We start from the raw sequence: 14,651 nt of genomic DNA, 5'->3' as shown, positions 1-14,651 counted from the left end.
TATTCTTCTATAATGCCCTCAACCTCCTGCCTAAACAGCAAATTAAGCCAGTCAGGTGGGGGAATCTTTTTGGTACAACATGGCAACAATCAGAGGTAAGAGACATCACTGCTGAGGTTAACTCAACTTGATGTCTTTCAGATCTCAAAAGTTAAGCATTGGACTCCCTCAAGCCCCAATGCAGGCAAAGCTTCTGAGAACCACCTACACCGAGCTAGACTCTTCCATCAGCCAAAAGCTTTGAGTAGCATATCCATTGCCGCAAAGGTCAAGGTTCCTATCAGCCACCATTCAGGTAGGGGCCAAAGAGCTGTTGGTGACATCCTGCATCAGCTTTCTTGGAAAAGATGGATTGTCATGTGAGAAATAAGACAGAGTAAAGTCTAAGTATCAGAACTATTAGAAATCTCATCCAAATTTTTTTTATATGGTCTAAGTAGCTTTTGACGGATAAGAAAGCATATCCTTTGTAGAACCACTGCTTCAACTAAGCCTCTGTAACTTAGGGGGAAGAATTAGGGTTCAGTTGGGTTCACTTGCAACAAGTTACTGATCTTTGTCTAGTTGCTCAGACAGTTTCACATCCAAACCAAACCTCAGCAAGGAGACCAAGACGTGACAGGCTGCACTAACCATCTATCAGCTTCAGTTGTTTTGCTTAGTGCAGACACACAAGGCCAGAACGAATTTCCAGGAACTGCATACGCAAATCCCATTGAAATGTAGCCAGAATCCTTCCTCATTCTGGCACAGGTGCTATTATCTTGGTAGGGTAGCAATAGCTACACATGCTATTAAGTTTTTCTCACTTTTTTTTTTTTTTTTTTTACTAAAAAATGGTTAAATTCCTATTTACAATGCTATAATTTATTTTGGCTAGCTATTAGTGACTCATGCATTGCAAAATGTTTTTAAAACTGTGTTTATAATGAAGCTTTCCCGGCTTTTGATAGAGCAGATTCCACAAGAGGTGCTGCCAAAAGACAATGCTCCTGCAAGCACTATCCAGCAAAGCAACTCTAACCGTGTCAAAGGACGGGTCCTACAGTAGCAAGTCAAGGGTGAGTACATGAAATATCAGGTTGGCTGGCTCAGGAGGCACTACTGTATTCTTCAGCACTTGCTCTGTTGCAATTTGAACTTAAAGAGCTGTAAATGCAACACAAACAGACCAGTTGGAAAAGCAGTCACATGGGTGGGGGTTTTACAGCCAAGTTTTAAGCCCCCACTTTTTTTTCCCCCAACAGATGACATGGGCAACGTTCCAGAGTGAGTTACACTCCATCTCCCTCTTGGCCAAAAATAACCTCTTACGAGGAGAAAATAACATTTTCAGGGCTTTTCATAATCCTAGTCTAATCCATATGTGAAGTACAAAGTTTAATCTGCGTTAGCCATTTAACAACATACTGCTTCCACTGAAAGTGTCACCTTGCGATTTTCTTAAGGCAATGATCCTTAAGGCAAGATCCTAGTGCCTTTGCCAAACTCGCCCCTCCAAAGCCCGTGGCAATCTGTCTCTTCCCCATTTTGACTGGCTGGCTCAAATCGAAGCACGAGAAACTTGACTGAGTACTTTGTCTCCCCTGGCTTGCAGAGCCTGCAGATGGTGCCAGCAGTCGGCAAACGCAGCAGTCAGTCACCCGCTTGGGGACCCAGCCGAAGACTAAATAGAAGCCACCAGGGGAGCAAGACTCTTGGTGGCCCCAGCGGTTTGCAATGAATGTCAAGACTGCTGGAAGTCGAGGAAGCAGATGCAGGGAAGTGTGCCTTAAAATGTATTTTAGCTTCTGTGTTGTAACACTGAAAAGCAGAGGGAAGGCTAGCAGGGGGGAGAGGGATCTTATACATTGCAGATTGCTTTTTCCATACCTTGCTGCAAGTCTTTCCGCTGTACTGTGTTCTCTTGCTGTTAGCTTCACTTTAAGATAACTAGGGTGTTAACGGGGCCCAAGAGAAGAGAAAACCCTCATTTTCCCAGTAGCATTTGCCTCCCAGAAGCCGTCGGCACAGAGCCCAAGCTGCCTTTTTTCCCAGGGCAAAAGTGTGGATGCCACCCATGCATCCAAAAGGCTCCCTGACTATTAAAACCAAATGTAAATGCCTGAGAAATAGTTTCCCCATTCTCCTCTGCCGTCCCTGTGTGTTGCTGTGAAGCTAGGAGGTGTAACACACGCCTGGAATGCTGTTTGGGTGAGCAGATGTTTGGCTGTGAGAGCAGCCAGAGATTGCTCTAAGCTCTTTTTCATCTACAGAGCATTTCAGATCAGAGTGCGGCCAGGAGAAGCAGCATGGTGATAGGTGAAGACCCTGATAAGAGCTAGCCTAGAGGTAAACCGTGGGAATGTGTTTTTTTTCTTGAAACAATTGTCTCTAGCCAGCAACCTTCTCCATAAGGGGCTTATTTGAAAATATTTCCCCTGCTTTTTAAATATGCTGCAAATAAAATGGTTCTGGTCATTGCACTGAATAAATGACTGCATGCCCCAAACAGGAGTGGCTTCCCTCCTAGGTCTGCCAAAGTATCTCAGATGACAATTTCAGGTAGGTCTGTGCCTTCGTCAAATGGATGAAGAACCCTCTTTTAAAGTTGCAGCACTTGCAAGAATTCTCCTACGTGCTCTTTCTGACTTGCTGTGTGACACCGTGCACACATTTCTTGCTTTGCTATCTGTCAGGAAGTTAAGGGATAGTTCACTCCAGGGATGAGGAAGCTTAGATTACTTGTATTTATAAAATGCCTTAAAACCCTGAAGTGGGGATACAATGCCAAGCGCATGAGCTGGTGCAGCAAGCAGCTGATTTTCCTTAGGAAACAGAAAGAAGCAAGAAGAGATGTGATGGCGAAGCAGAAAGTCAGGAATACTTGTTCCCTGGGGCTGACCCTTTCAGGTAAACAAAGATATAAAAAAAGAATATACAGATAAAATAAGCACAGACTGTAAAACAAACCTGTGCCAGCAGGTCTTAAGCCAAACCTGTATTTACAAGACCTCACATGACCTACAAACACCAAAGGGCTAAAAGTGAGGGGAAATGGGGAGTTTTCCAGGCATATACATCTCCATTAAATACCTTTGGGCTGAATCACCATGAAAAGTTGCAGTGTTTGGAGCTATTTCATACAAAAAGTGGGACATTTGAGCTGAATGCATCAGTTTGAGGCTGTATCTCTGAAGGGGAGGTTGTGCAACAAAGAGTTTGACACTTTGCCATGACTGTTGTGAAGCCTAGGAAGCCACATGATGTGCTAATTTCCCTGTTTGTAAAACCTGTGTTTCAAGTTTGTTAATAAATGTAAAAGTTGGGGGTTGAGAGCTTGCAGGTGGAATCTGTGAATTATCAGTTGTAGCTTTGATAACTGCTGCAGGTGGGACTGCAGCCCATCTCCTGCGCAAGGTGGGCCCATGCTCATTTTCAGTGCTGGGCTAACAGAGCTTTGCTTCTGTTCTTCTCCATTGCAAGTAAGAGTAGCAAAGGGAGCTTCAACCGTTCCGGGCTTTTCAAGCAGCGTTTTCCAGCCTTGCTGCATCCAGTTATCTATACTTTGCTCATAATAAAGCCTGCAGGGCTGGAACCCAAAAGGCTGGGGTTTCTTCCACAGAACAGCTTGGAACTGGCTACGTCTTACAGTGAGCTCCAGCTAGGAGCACTGATGGGTGTCAGGATGCTGTGTCCATCTTGGGACAGGGACTGTTGCCACCACAGCCACTGCTGGCTCATCGTCGTCCTGTCACCGGGGCAGGGCAGATGCTGGATGGTGGATTCTTGTCTCTGCACACCCGGTTTGCAGGGAAATTAAATACCCACGCAGGGTTGCGGTGTGGTGTGAGACCTCGGCGCAACCTGTACGACTTAAAAAATGAGGTTTAGGTTGAACCTTCCTCGCGTAATCGCTGGGAGCGGGCTCTGGCAAGGCAGCCACCTCAGGGCGCTCTGAGGGGAGAGCCGCCTCCTCAGGGCGGCCGCGCGCGCTTCCCGCCGCAGCCTCGGTCGCGCTGGGGTGGCGGGAAGCAGCCGGGCGCTGCTCCCCACCGGGGCGGCCCCTCCGCTCCCGGCCTGGCCTAGGGCCCCTCCCGGCGGGCGGCCCGCACCGACGGCGCCGCAGGGCCCGGCTCCCGGCAGCGGGGCGCGCCGGCAGGCCGCGGCAGCGGGGCAGGGCGGGCCACGGCCTCCCGCCGGCGGGCGGAGCGGCGCCTGCGCCGCGGCCCCGCGGGGACCCCCGTGCCCGGCGTCTCGCGAGAGGCGGCGGCGCCCGGGTAGCGGCGGGACGGGGACGGGCAGCGGGAGGCGGCGGAGCGGCGAGGAAGGCTGCGTTGCCCGGCCGGGAGGTGAGCGCGGGGCCGCCCACGGCGGGGTGTGGACGGCCTCCGCCCGCGGACGGGGCAGGCCCCGGGGGTCGGCGCCTGAGGGGACGGCTTGGGGGGTAGCGGGGCGCGGGCGAGGCGGTCCCGGCGGGGGGTGCCGCCCCGCGGTGGGGCCGGACGAGCTCCGGTTTTGAGCCTCAGCGGGGGCGCGGCGACCCCTGCGCTGGTCTCTCCGCTTTGCCCGGCGGCCGTGGTGTGCTAGGTAGGGTGCAGCGCCGGCCGGGACTGGGGGCGGCGGGCGGCTCTGCCGGTTCCTTTTCGCTGAAGCATGACGGACCAGCGTTCGTGTTGCCGCCGGCGCTGGGCCCGTTCTGCAGCGTTGCCTCCGGGCTCGGGGGCTGCCGCGGTCCGGGCGGCTGCACAAGCACAGCCGGGCGGCAGCCGCCCCGGCGGAGCGCGGCTCTCGGCGTGGCTGCACGGAGGCAGCCGCGAACGGCGTTAGTCCCGCCTGAACTTCAGGCACAAAACTTCGCTGCGAGCTGAACTGCGTACAGCGCCCTACTCGGCTGGAAGGAGGTGCCCGGCGGGCACACGCCGGCGGGGCGAGCAACGGGCTCTGCCTCCTGGCCCCGGCCACCACATCCAGCAGCCGCCCAGGGGTTTGCTCGCCCAGGCTGCGGCCGCCGGGGCCCATCCTGCCCCTGCCAGGCCAGGAGCGGCGAGTTCGCAGCTCCTGAAGTGTGTGACAGAGGGAGCGACCCAACGGGATGTGCTGCGAGTTTGGGAGTTTCTTCCTGGAAAGCTTAGAAATTGGTTATTGAGGCAACTTGCATGTATGGGTATTAAAACAGCACTGCCAAGCCTGTATAGAGCAGCCTTTGTGACAGCAGTGGGAGGGAAGGCTCTGGGTTAGCTGTGTAGATGAGGATGTATTGTTGCGGGTCTCTAGTGTATGTATGTGAGGCTGGGGTAAAACATGCAATGCAAGCCCTATTCTTTGTTTCAGGTATGCATTTATGCTAATGTAACTGCTGATACCCTTACATGGGTTAAAACACCCTGTTCTGCAAACGGTGCTATATTCTGGAAAGCTGTGGAGAAGCAATTTATTGATTGATGCCAAGCACATGAAAATAATATCTGGTTGTTGGTACAGGTCTGTCTGCTTTGGCTGATGGGAGCTCATTTGCCTGCACCTGCAGGAGGTTAAATTGGTTCCATTTCTCTAGAGGCTGGTTATTCCCTAGGTGTAACTGGTAGCAGGTGTGTACCATGATATGTGTAGAGGTGGCTGCATGGATGGAGTGAATGCTGGTGAATGCAGGTGCCCCGGGGGAACGTATCCATTTGAATTAGCCTTTTTTTTAAAGTTCTCATTCCACCTCTTTCCATCTTCAGAAGCAGGTGAAGCCCAAGCAAGTTACCCAAAATCCCATATCCTCTTATGTTAAAAGGAGTGGTCACTGGAGGAGGTGAGCTGGTGCTTGGTGCCTGACCTGTGCTGTGCACTTCCCCATGGGGACTTAGGAGAAGTGGGAGAGGGACTAGCCTGGGGAAACACAAAGCAAGAAGAGATGGAATCTGCACCCAAGCCTTTGGAGGCACAGTCACTTCAAAACCATCGCTATTCAGACATGAGTTATTGTCCCCTGTTTCCAGTACATACCCGTGTGTAAGCTCCTGTATTTTCTTTAGGCTGTACTGCTCCTCTAAGTGAGCTGGACTTTGTTTCAGTTTCAAAGAGAGGCTGTGAGAGGATGTAGTCCTCGCAGAAATCGGAGAGGAGTGGAAGAAAGAGACAGGAATTATGTAATCTCATGTTTGCCCTGAGAACAAATAGTTACAGTTGGGCTGTGAAGTGCAAATAAGGTTTCCAAATCCCTGAGGAGTTGCATCTGTAATAGTTTTTGCAATAATAGCACTGGGGACACATAGCCCCGTTCTGGTTTTAAATGTGAGTTCGAGAGGTCATTACGTGATATGGCAGCTTGTGATACGAGAGGATGGGACCAGTGACCTTGGCCCTCAGTGCCTATCTCAGGCCTGGGGTGCGGAGAAGAGTCTGCTTCACACCCAGGCTGGCTTCAGGTTGGAGATGATCATGGGATGGCTGCTCAGGAGGCTCTGTAGGATGGTTATAGCACTTGGTCCATTTCCCAGTTTGCCAGCGTCATGTCACAGAAGCAGCTTTGTGTGGATACTGGTGCACGTTCTTGTTGGCTGGTGACTTTGGGTTAAACTTGAATGTAAATTCTTGGCTCCACTTGGAGGCTTTTCCTTTTGATTCTGGCAAGGGGAGGATGGAGGCGTGTTCCCTCTGATGTGTACAGAGACCTCTAATTTTTGCTTTCGGTCTGGCATCTTTTATGAAGTGCTCAGGAGGAGGATGTATTGTAGTCAATAGAGTAACTGTTTTCTGCAGCGTTTTTCTCGTGAGGGGGAATAAGCTGTGTTACTGCTTTTTTCCAGGATTCCTCTCTGGCACTGATAGAGTTAATAGAAGTGGAGTCATTTCGATTCTGTGCTGCTCGCTGCCGTACATCTTGGAAAAGCCAAACTCTCTGGCAGGCCTGCGTGCTGTGTCCTGAAAAGCAGGCTCGAGCCCTTGGGGTGCACTCGGTAAAGCTACATTATGGTGGTGGTGGCTTTGACAAAGAGCCCTCCTTCCGTTTGCCTGAGGAATGTGTGTGCCACACACAGCGTCTCATTTGCTTCTGTCGCTGCTGCTGAGAGGGATGATCTGTCTGCGCCAAGGTGGGACAGCTTTGCAGAAATGCTAGCAGGCTGCTGTGCTGCCCGGAGCTGTGGAGACTGCTGGGTATAGGGATGGCAGAAAGGGATGCTCCGTGCAGTTTTCTGGGCTTGCTGCATTCCAGCCAGCCTAAAGGTCTCAAGCAGCGTTGGAAGCACAGTGTGCTAGGGATTATGTGCGCAGTGGGCATCCTATTCATCCAGAATAGGAAGCAGTCCCTGCCCTGAACAGCTAACCAACTCAAAAGCAAGAACAGATTTAGGCAAAACGCAAACCCAGAAGTGTGCCAAGCAGTAGGCTTGGCAGCATCACACCATTATCTTCTGCTGTTGGATTGAGATGCTTGGCCTGAAGTGCTGACACACAGATGTAATTTGCCCCTTCTTTAACTTTGTGCTCATCTCTCTGGGTGTTCCTTCTTATATCTGCTCCATCTTCAATCTTGACTAGCTAAATGTAGAAGATTACTGCTGAGTAATACCTGCTTCTTGCTCTGCAGAGTGCATAGTGTTATGTCTGCAGTTCCTTCACCTCCTCTTCGCATGTAGAATAAGAGCCTGGCTCCAGGATACACAGCGTTTGGTGTTGTAGTGCAAAGCCATGTGTTAGGCTACAGCTACACTGAATTTCTGGCTCTCACTACTACTTCTGAAGTGTAAATAAATACACCCGGGTGGAAAAAACCTAAATACTCAGTCCTGCATTTTATATCTTTTGGGACAAGCTGAGCAAATACTTTGATATGTAACTGTATCTGCTATTGTTCCTGGTTGTTACTAAATTCTGGTCTAATGCTTTTTTTCTAGTATTTGAAACCAGGACTTTGATTGTTAAATCTGGCATCCCTGAGGCATAAGCACAGCCACAAAGATGGCTCTTTAGGCAAGTTGTTCAGTGCAAGGCTGCTGTGAGCTTCAAAGGTGCTGAGCACGTTTCTCCCGGGAATGACAGAGCTTGGCACTTTTGCCTATCTGGACTCTCAGGTTCTTTGCATCCCTGTACAGGGTGGGGTCGATGCTGTTTAAGAGTGGCATGTGAACTGCCTTGGGAGCAACCTCCATGTTTCTGGAGGAAGAGAGACCCCAGTCTTCATTTTGAAAAGCTTTTCAGGACAGCTTACCCTGAAGTGGCTTTGTTTTCAGAGCTGGTGTTCGCAGCGTTTGTCCTGAAGTCATTAGAAAGAATGAGAATGTCCGCAGAAAGGGCGGCTCTTGTTTTCTATCAGTAGATGCTGTTCTGTGTTGATAATCAGGGGCTGGACTGTGTTTGGAGGGGAGATTAGAGTGACTACTTTTTGCTTGTCTTCTGACGTTAAACCTAGCAGAGAGAGACTGTAAAACACCCAACCTTGGTTTCTCTCTCAAAATATCAGATAGCTGCTCCTCACTTTATGTTGTTGTTGTTCCCTGGCTGTAGGCACTGGCTCCTTGATCACTTGGGGAGAGAGCAAGGCTGGTTTGCCAGCCTGCCTCTGCTCGGAGCCTTGGACCAGAAAACATGCAACAGGGTGAGTAGACAGATCTCCCTTGAGGAGCTTTCTGGTGGAAAGGTGCTGGGAGTCAGCAGGGAAGCAGTGAAAAGATGAGACTGGTTGAAGTAAAACCAAATCTGCTGCACCCTCCAAAAAAGTTCTTCTGAATTACCCTTGTAACAGCCTGTCTTTGGTGGTCAAGGGTTGTTAGGGATGAGTGGGATAGAAATATAAGTTATGTTAAACCAGGAAAAGAGGTCCTGACTCAACAGAGTCCAGGTATGGACAAAGATTTACCAGGGCATCCTTGATCTTGGAAATCATTCAGTTAAAAGTGATCATTCCTTTAGATCTTTATTGATGTGTGGCTCTTACTGGGACCGTGTCCCTTTTGCGGGTTTTTGTAGGAAAACTGCGTTCTCTGTTCTTGACAAAGTGAAGTAGCTACTAAGAAAGGTCATGGAGATGACATCTACTGGGTGCCTTCACACAGGTTAGATAAGGCGATATGTTCAGGTCAGTGGTGTTCTCTCAACAGGGGCTTGCTTTAGCCGCTGAGACAGTGGCATCTTCAACTATGTATTTATAGCTCCAATAAGGTCTTTGTTTTCAGCATGGTGGTAACAGAACACTTTCATGGGAAGATGAGGCCACAGTGTGGAACCACAAGCTAAAGTCATGGATTGAGCCCTCTTTCTTCCTGTTGTGTGTTACGTATGTTTAAAAGTCAAGGAGATCTGAAAGGGAGTTGGCGCTGCATACTTTCTGTATATAGTTGTGGTTAATACTCTCAGACTTCCTTCTGTGATCTCTAGGCCTGAAATCTTTATATTTTATTTATTTTTTAAAATTAAAAAAGAGATTCTCTTGAAATCACTTGATTCTAGAAGCTTGAGATTGATAAAACCCCCATGATTGATATGGAAACTGGTAAAATTGCAAGATTATGCTGCCTTTTGGCCCATCAGCTTTTCTCCGTGGGGTCTCTGTGAGTACTGCAGACTCATGCAGCTCCCCCCATGTGGAAATCAATGGTCAGCCCCTCAACGAGTCTGGACTGTGCAAGGTTATTCTCTCCAAACCAGCACCATTAAGAGTTCAACTAACTTTTTTTCTGGTACCTTTCCAGGCTCCTGGTTTGCAGCGCCATGCTGGATCCCAAGCCTTACTCTGCAAGACAGAGATGAATCCAGGTGAAAGCCAGCTATCACAGTAGGTGTCAGGATGACCAAAGCACGGCTCCTCCGTCTCTCTGTGGTGCTGGTCTCCATCTTCATGATCCTCCTGATCATTGTGTACTGGGACAACGTGGGAACAGCTCACTTCTACCTACATACCTCCTTCTCCAGGCCTCATTCCCCAGGAGCCATCCCTGGTATCACGGCAGGTGAAGACTGGGAAGCCTTGCCAGATGTGGATGAATTTTTGGCAAAGCTGCTTAGTTCAAGCCTGAAACAGAATAGCTCTATCCCCCGAAAGACAGAACAGGTACTTGTCCAGGGCTCCAGCAAGCCTGTGGTGAGCAATTTGGAGGAGAATGTGAGGGGTTATGACTGGTCTACGCACAATGATAGAAACAGCTTGGACCAAGAGAAACTGCAGATAGAGAGGCAGAGAACGTTGCGGGAGTTTTGTGCCAATTCCAGCTTCACCTTCCCCACCAAGGAGCGCTCCTTTGACGACATCCCAAACTACGAGCTCAACCACCTGATTGTGGATGACCGCCACGGAATCATCTACTGTTATGTCCCCAAGGTAGCCTGCACCAACTGGAAACGGGTGATGATTGTGTTAAGTGAGAGCCTGCTGGACCAGGGGGTCCCATACCGGAACCCTCTGGATATCCCCCGGGAACACGTCCACAACACCAGCACCCACTTGACATTCAACAAATTCTGGCGCCGTTACGGGAAGTTCTCCCGGCACCTCATGAAGATCAAGCTGAAGAAGTACACCAAGTTCCTCTTTGTACGGGACCCTTTTGTCCGCCTCATCTCTGCCTTTCGCAGCAAATTTGAGCTGGAGAATGAGGAGTTCTACCGGCGTTTTGCCATACCCATGCTAAAACTGTACTCCAACCATACCAACCTTCCCACCTCTGTTAGTGAGGCCTTTGGGGCAGGCCTCAAAGTCTCCTTTTCTGACTTCATCCAGTACTTACTGGATCCCAGGACAGAGAAGATGGCCCCCTTCAATGAGCACTGGAGGCAGGTTTACCGTCTGTGCCATCCATGTCAGATAGACTATGATTTCATCGGAAAGCTGGAGACGCTGGATGAGGATGCTGCTTACCTGTTGCAGCTCCTCAAAGTGGACAGGCTGCTTCGCTTCCCCCCCAGCTACCGGAATAGGACTGCCAGCAGCTGGGAAGATAACTGGTTTGCCAAAATCCCGTTGGCTTGGAGGCAGCAGCTGTACAAGCTTTATGAAGCAGATTTTGTACTCTTCGGCTACCCCAAGCCAGAGAACTTGCTTAAAGACTAAAAGTGATTGGGCAGTGGGTGTGGGAGGGAACATCTGAAATACCAAAAATGTTTAAAGCCTCCTCATTTTTGCTCTTAACTCCCTTCCCCATAAAGGTTGGTACAACGGAATATATTTTTTCTACCGCTTCCCCTTCCATTTTTGCAATAATGCCAGAGTCCAGGGTATTCCAGCCAGCTGTGCACATGCAAAAAATGCCAGGTTTTTTGTTATCATTTATTTTGTTTTTTAAAATGCCCCCATATTTTGCAATGGGTCGCTGCCCTTGGTTACTCTGCCAGTTGTGTCCTCCAGTAGCTTTTTATTAATACTTTTTAAAAATTAATATATTTAAGATATTTAATACAAACTGTGTGTTGTGGCAAAGGAAAGGAAGGAATAAAAAAAAAAAGTAAAAGAAAAACCCAAGAGATTATGCACTTGCCTCTGTGTGTTATCTCAGGGCTGCTGTTCCGAAGGTCCGAGGTTTGCAGAGCCCTCGGATTTCTTTGGGAGCTGATTTTGTCAGTGGTGCCTTCACCAGCTGTGTCTGCTGGTGGTGGCTCTGAGCTGGGCTCAGGGCAGATCGGGTGGGTCAGTGCCTGACTGTCACAGTCCTGGATGCATACCAGGGCTCCGGTGATGCGTGCTGCTTGTGGCTGGTGAGCGTGATGCCAAGGTCACAGGAAGGGAATGGCGGTTGAGAGCAGTGACAACAAGCCCCGTGACGTGTTTAAGGATGGCAGGTGGCCAGCGTGGTACCTCTGCGCTGCTTCATCTTTTGGCAGAGTGGTGGTGGGACTCAACTTTCCAAAAAGCTGAGCTTCCTCATCCCCTGTATTCCTTGCTAGTGCGGAACATCTTCCATGACATGTCTCGTTCCAGGATGGTGCCTGAAGTTCTTGGGGGTTGTGGCCTGCATGGATGGCGGAGCATGCTCTTGGGTGGACACGGTGTCCAGAAATTGGCATCCAGGCTTCATACTGCAGCAGCTAAGGCAGAAACAGAGGTCGCTGTCGTAGCTGCTTACAGGACGGGGAGCTGGTGTGCTGCTCTGGCCTGGTCACCGCTGCGTACAGTGCGGGTCCCTTGAGAACTGTGCTATGTCCTCATTTCTGTGCATGCTTTAAGGGGAGGTGGCAAGGATGCAGATGCTTATCCCTGGAAGAAGAAGATCCAAAAGGTTTCTTTCAATAAACAAGCATCAAGGTGAACTCGAAGTTCATTTGTTTTCAGAGTGCCAGCTACTGCTTGTGATGCTGCATCCTCATCCGCTGCCTTTCTGTTTATACGGAATGACTGATGCAGATCTAATCATCTGCCTTGCTGGGACCTGCTGCAGGAGTGATGGTTGCCCACTGTGCTGGGAACACGTGGGCTGCTTCCTAAAGGAGATTAATGCTTTTGGAGAGACTTTTTGTGTCTCATCAGCTGAATCTGCTTCTCTTTTTCTCTCTGAATTGCTCTGCAAAAACTGTCTGCTTAGCAGATTGGGCAGGCAACTCTTTCAGAGCTGAAATGCATAATTATTTCCCTGGGCTGTGGATGCTATCGGTGATTAAGGTTCAGGGTCAGGCCTTGGGAAGCAGCCTTGTGTTTTGGGCAGACTTCTTTATGTTGGCCTTTTACTCAGTTTCTCTCCAAGGCCATTGGCAGACGTGACTTTTCCTCCCTCTCTCCTTGCTTCCCCAGCGTCTGTACACATACATCTTCTTGGTATTGCATGCTTTTCCTAGTGAATGCACTGTATCAAGCTTTTTAACCTATAAATGAAAGGTAATTGCTAGTAGTTATGCTCAAAACAAAGGGGTTGTTTCTCATTCCATTCGCGCCACTCTTCTGTAATTTCTGCAGAGATATTTGCAGTTTAAATGAGCCTGAAGCCATGATCAAGGTCTCTGTGCTTAGCTCTTCACAGCTTGGGGAAAAAGTGCCTGTTTCTGAGTCATTATTTAAAACTAATAATAGAAAAGTGTTGATCTATTCAATTTTTTTCCAGTTACCAGCTTAATTGCCGCAAAACAAAGTTTTTGAGAATCTCGTCTCTTGTAATGAGTAATCCCGGGAGTCTCTTGGTTTCTGCTACATTTACATTTCTTCAGGGTGGGTTCATGTTGCTCTTCAAAGATACAGCATGAATGTTTTTTCATCTCTTGTCTTTACAAAGTGTTTATTTTTTCTCTGTTTTAATTTAAATTTAATTGCTGTTTAGTATGTGTAGACGTGAGTGACTGGGACCGTAACGCAGATGCTTCCTTCCAGCTGCTTCCCTCGCACCTCTTGATCTGGGCCTGTCTCTTCCTGCCCCTCTGACCAGTGCTTAGCCAGTGCACCCCAGTGACGCCAGCTCGCCCTGCAAACCAGCTGCTGCCTCTTCGTCCGTGGTTGTCCTGTGATTCATGGCCATGGCTTGTCCCAGGCGAGAGCCCAGGAGCATCTTTTCAAGGTCACTGGCTGTCAGTCATCTGAGGCAGAGGAGGAATGGGTTGCAGGGTGGTTTTTTTGGCATTGTTTTTGGCAGCAAGGTCTTGGCTGTGCAGTTGGCAGAGAAGGTGCAAAATGGCTGCAAATCCTGCCCGACAGCTGCTCCGTGTGATGTGAGAGTGTGTCCTCTCCTTATGGCTGCCTTGTAATTTAACAGCAATGGAAGAAAAAGCTCTCCCTTCCTTTGTGAATACTGGCTAGAGAGGGGAGACATGGATGCACTGACTTCTCTCTCCCTGTCCAAAGCTGGATAAAGGGGGTAAATTCCAGCATTATGTGCTATAACCACCCTGCATCACGCTAAGGTCCAAAGCAGCCCATGTGCAAGGTTCAGCAGGCTGCCTGCATCCCAATGGCTTCCTCAGCCCCTCTAAGTGCCGCAGTCAGGCAAGTGTATGGATGGCATAAGGCCACTGGGGGCTCTGTCGTCTTATTTTCCCTCTTTCACCCCATCAAGTCCAGCTTTCGTTGACATATAAGACATGTTAGTATTTGTGGACCCACACCCAACCAACATGCTGGATGCTTTCAGCTCTCTCCTCATTACCACACTTCAGAGCATGTGCTGGGAGAAGCAGTAAAGCTCAAGTGGAGAGGGTTCACGTTGCAGTCGATGGTTTCTGGGTTTAAAACTTCTTGTTTCTTGCTGCTCTGTTCTTTTGAAGCCCTCCTTCCCCACCCTTCCACCACTGTGAATGTATTGTTGAGAAGTCAAAGGGGATCCAGGCTGTGCTGAGCTTTGTGGTAAGACCACTGGGTTGCCAGAACTGGGATGTAGCCTACAGCTTTAGGAATGCGCATTTTTTGTGGGTTTCTTGCTCTGTTCTGATGATGTAAAAGGCAGGGGGAGGGGGAAGGACAAAGAGTTCAACCAGCCATGCTTCCTTCCCCCCTGGTTTCCTAAAGGAGCTGGAATTTGGTATTTGACAAATAATAGCAGAATGATTGGAAAGGGCAGGCGGTATGCATCTGTGCTGGCCTGAAGTCAGAAGAGAACTAAAAATCCTGGAGTGTAGATGGTTATGATGCTAGTATTGATTCTATAAGGGCTGGAAAAATGCTTTGAAGCAGCCTTTTTGTGTCTGAATAAACCTGGCTTTGTCATTTCGTGCTCAGCCTGCAAAGTTACATCCTGTTCCCCTCCTGGCTTGCTTTTCCCTGGGGTTGACCACTT

The 14,651-nt window shown here is 49.3% G+C and overlaps 1 protein-coding gene across 2 annotated transcripts; it reads left to right on the top strand.

Moving 5' to 3' along the window:
• Positions 1 to 4,263: 4,263 nt before the first annotated feature.
• CHST12 (carbohydrate sulfotransferase 12) lies at positions 4,264 to 11,429 on the top strand. Of its 2 annotated transcripts, none has more exons than XM_037386417.1 (2): positions 4,264 to 4,331; positions 9,660 to 11,429. In XM_037386417.1, the coding sequence occupies exon 2, from the start codon at positions 9,755 to 9,757 to the stop codon at positions 11,012 to 11,014; it is 1,260 nt and encodes a 419-aa protein (XP_037242314.1). In that variant the 5' UTR covers positions 4,264 to 4,331; positions 9,660 to 9,754; the 3' UTR covers positions 11,015 to 11,429. The 2 variants fall into 2 exon arrangements, with proteins under 2 accessions (XP_037242314.1, XP_037242315.1); XM_037386418.1 differs by lacking the exon at positions 4,264 to 4,331 and adding an exon at positions 4,444 to 4,569.
• Positions 11,430 to 14,651: the final 3,222 nt, after the last annotated feature.

The sequence above is a fragment of the Falco rusticolus genome, chromosome 4 (genome assembly GCF_015220075.1).
Source record: "Falco rusticolus isolate bFalRus1 chromosome 4, bFalRus1.pri, whole genome shotgun sequence".
Classification (NCBI taxonomy): domain Eukaryota; kingdom Metazoa; phylum Chordata; class Aves; order Falconiformes; family Falconidae; genus Falco; species Falco rusticolus.
This window is presented reverse-complemented; position numbering and strand designations above follow the sequence as displayed.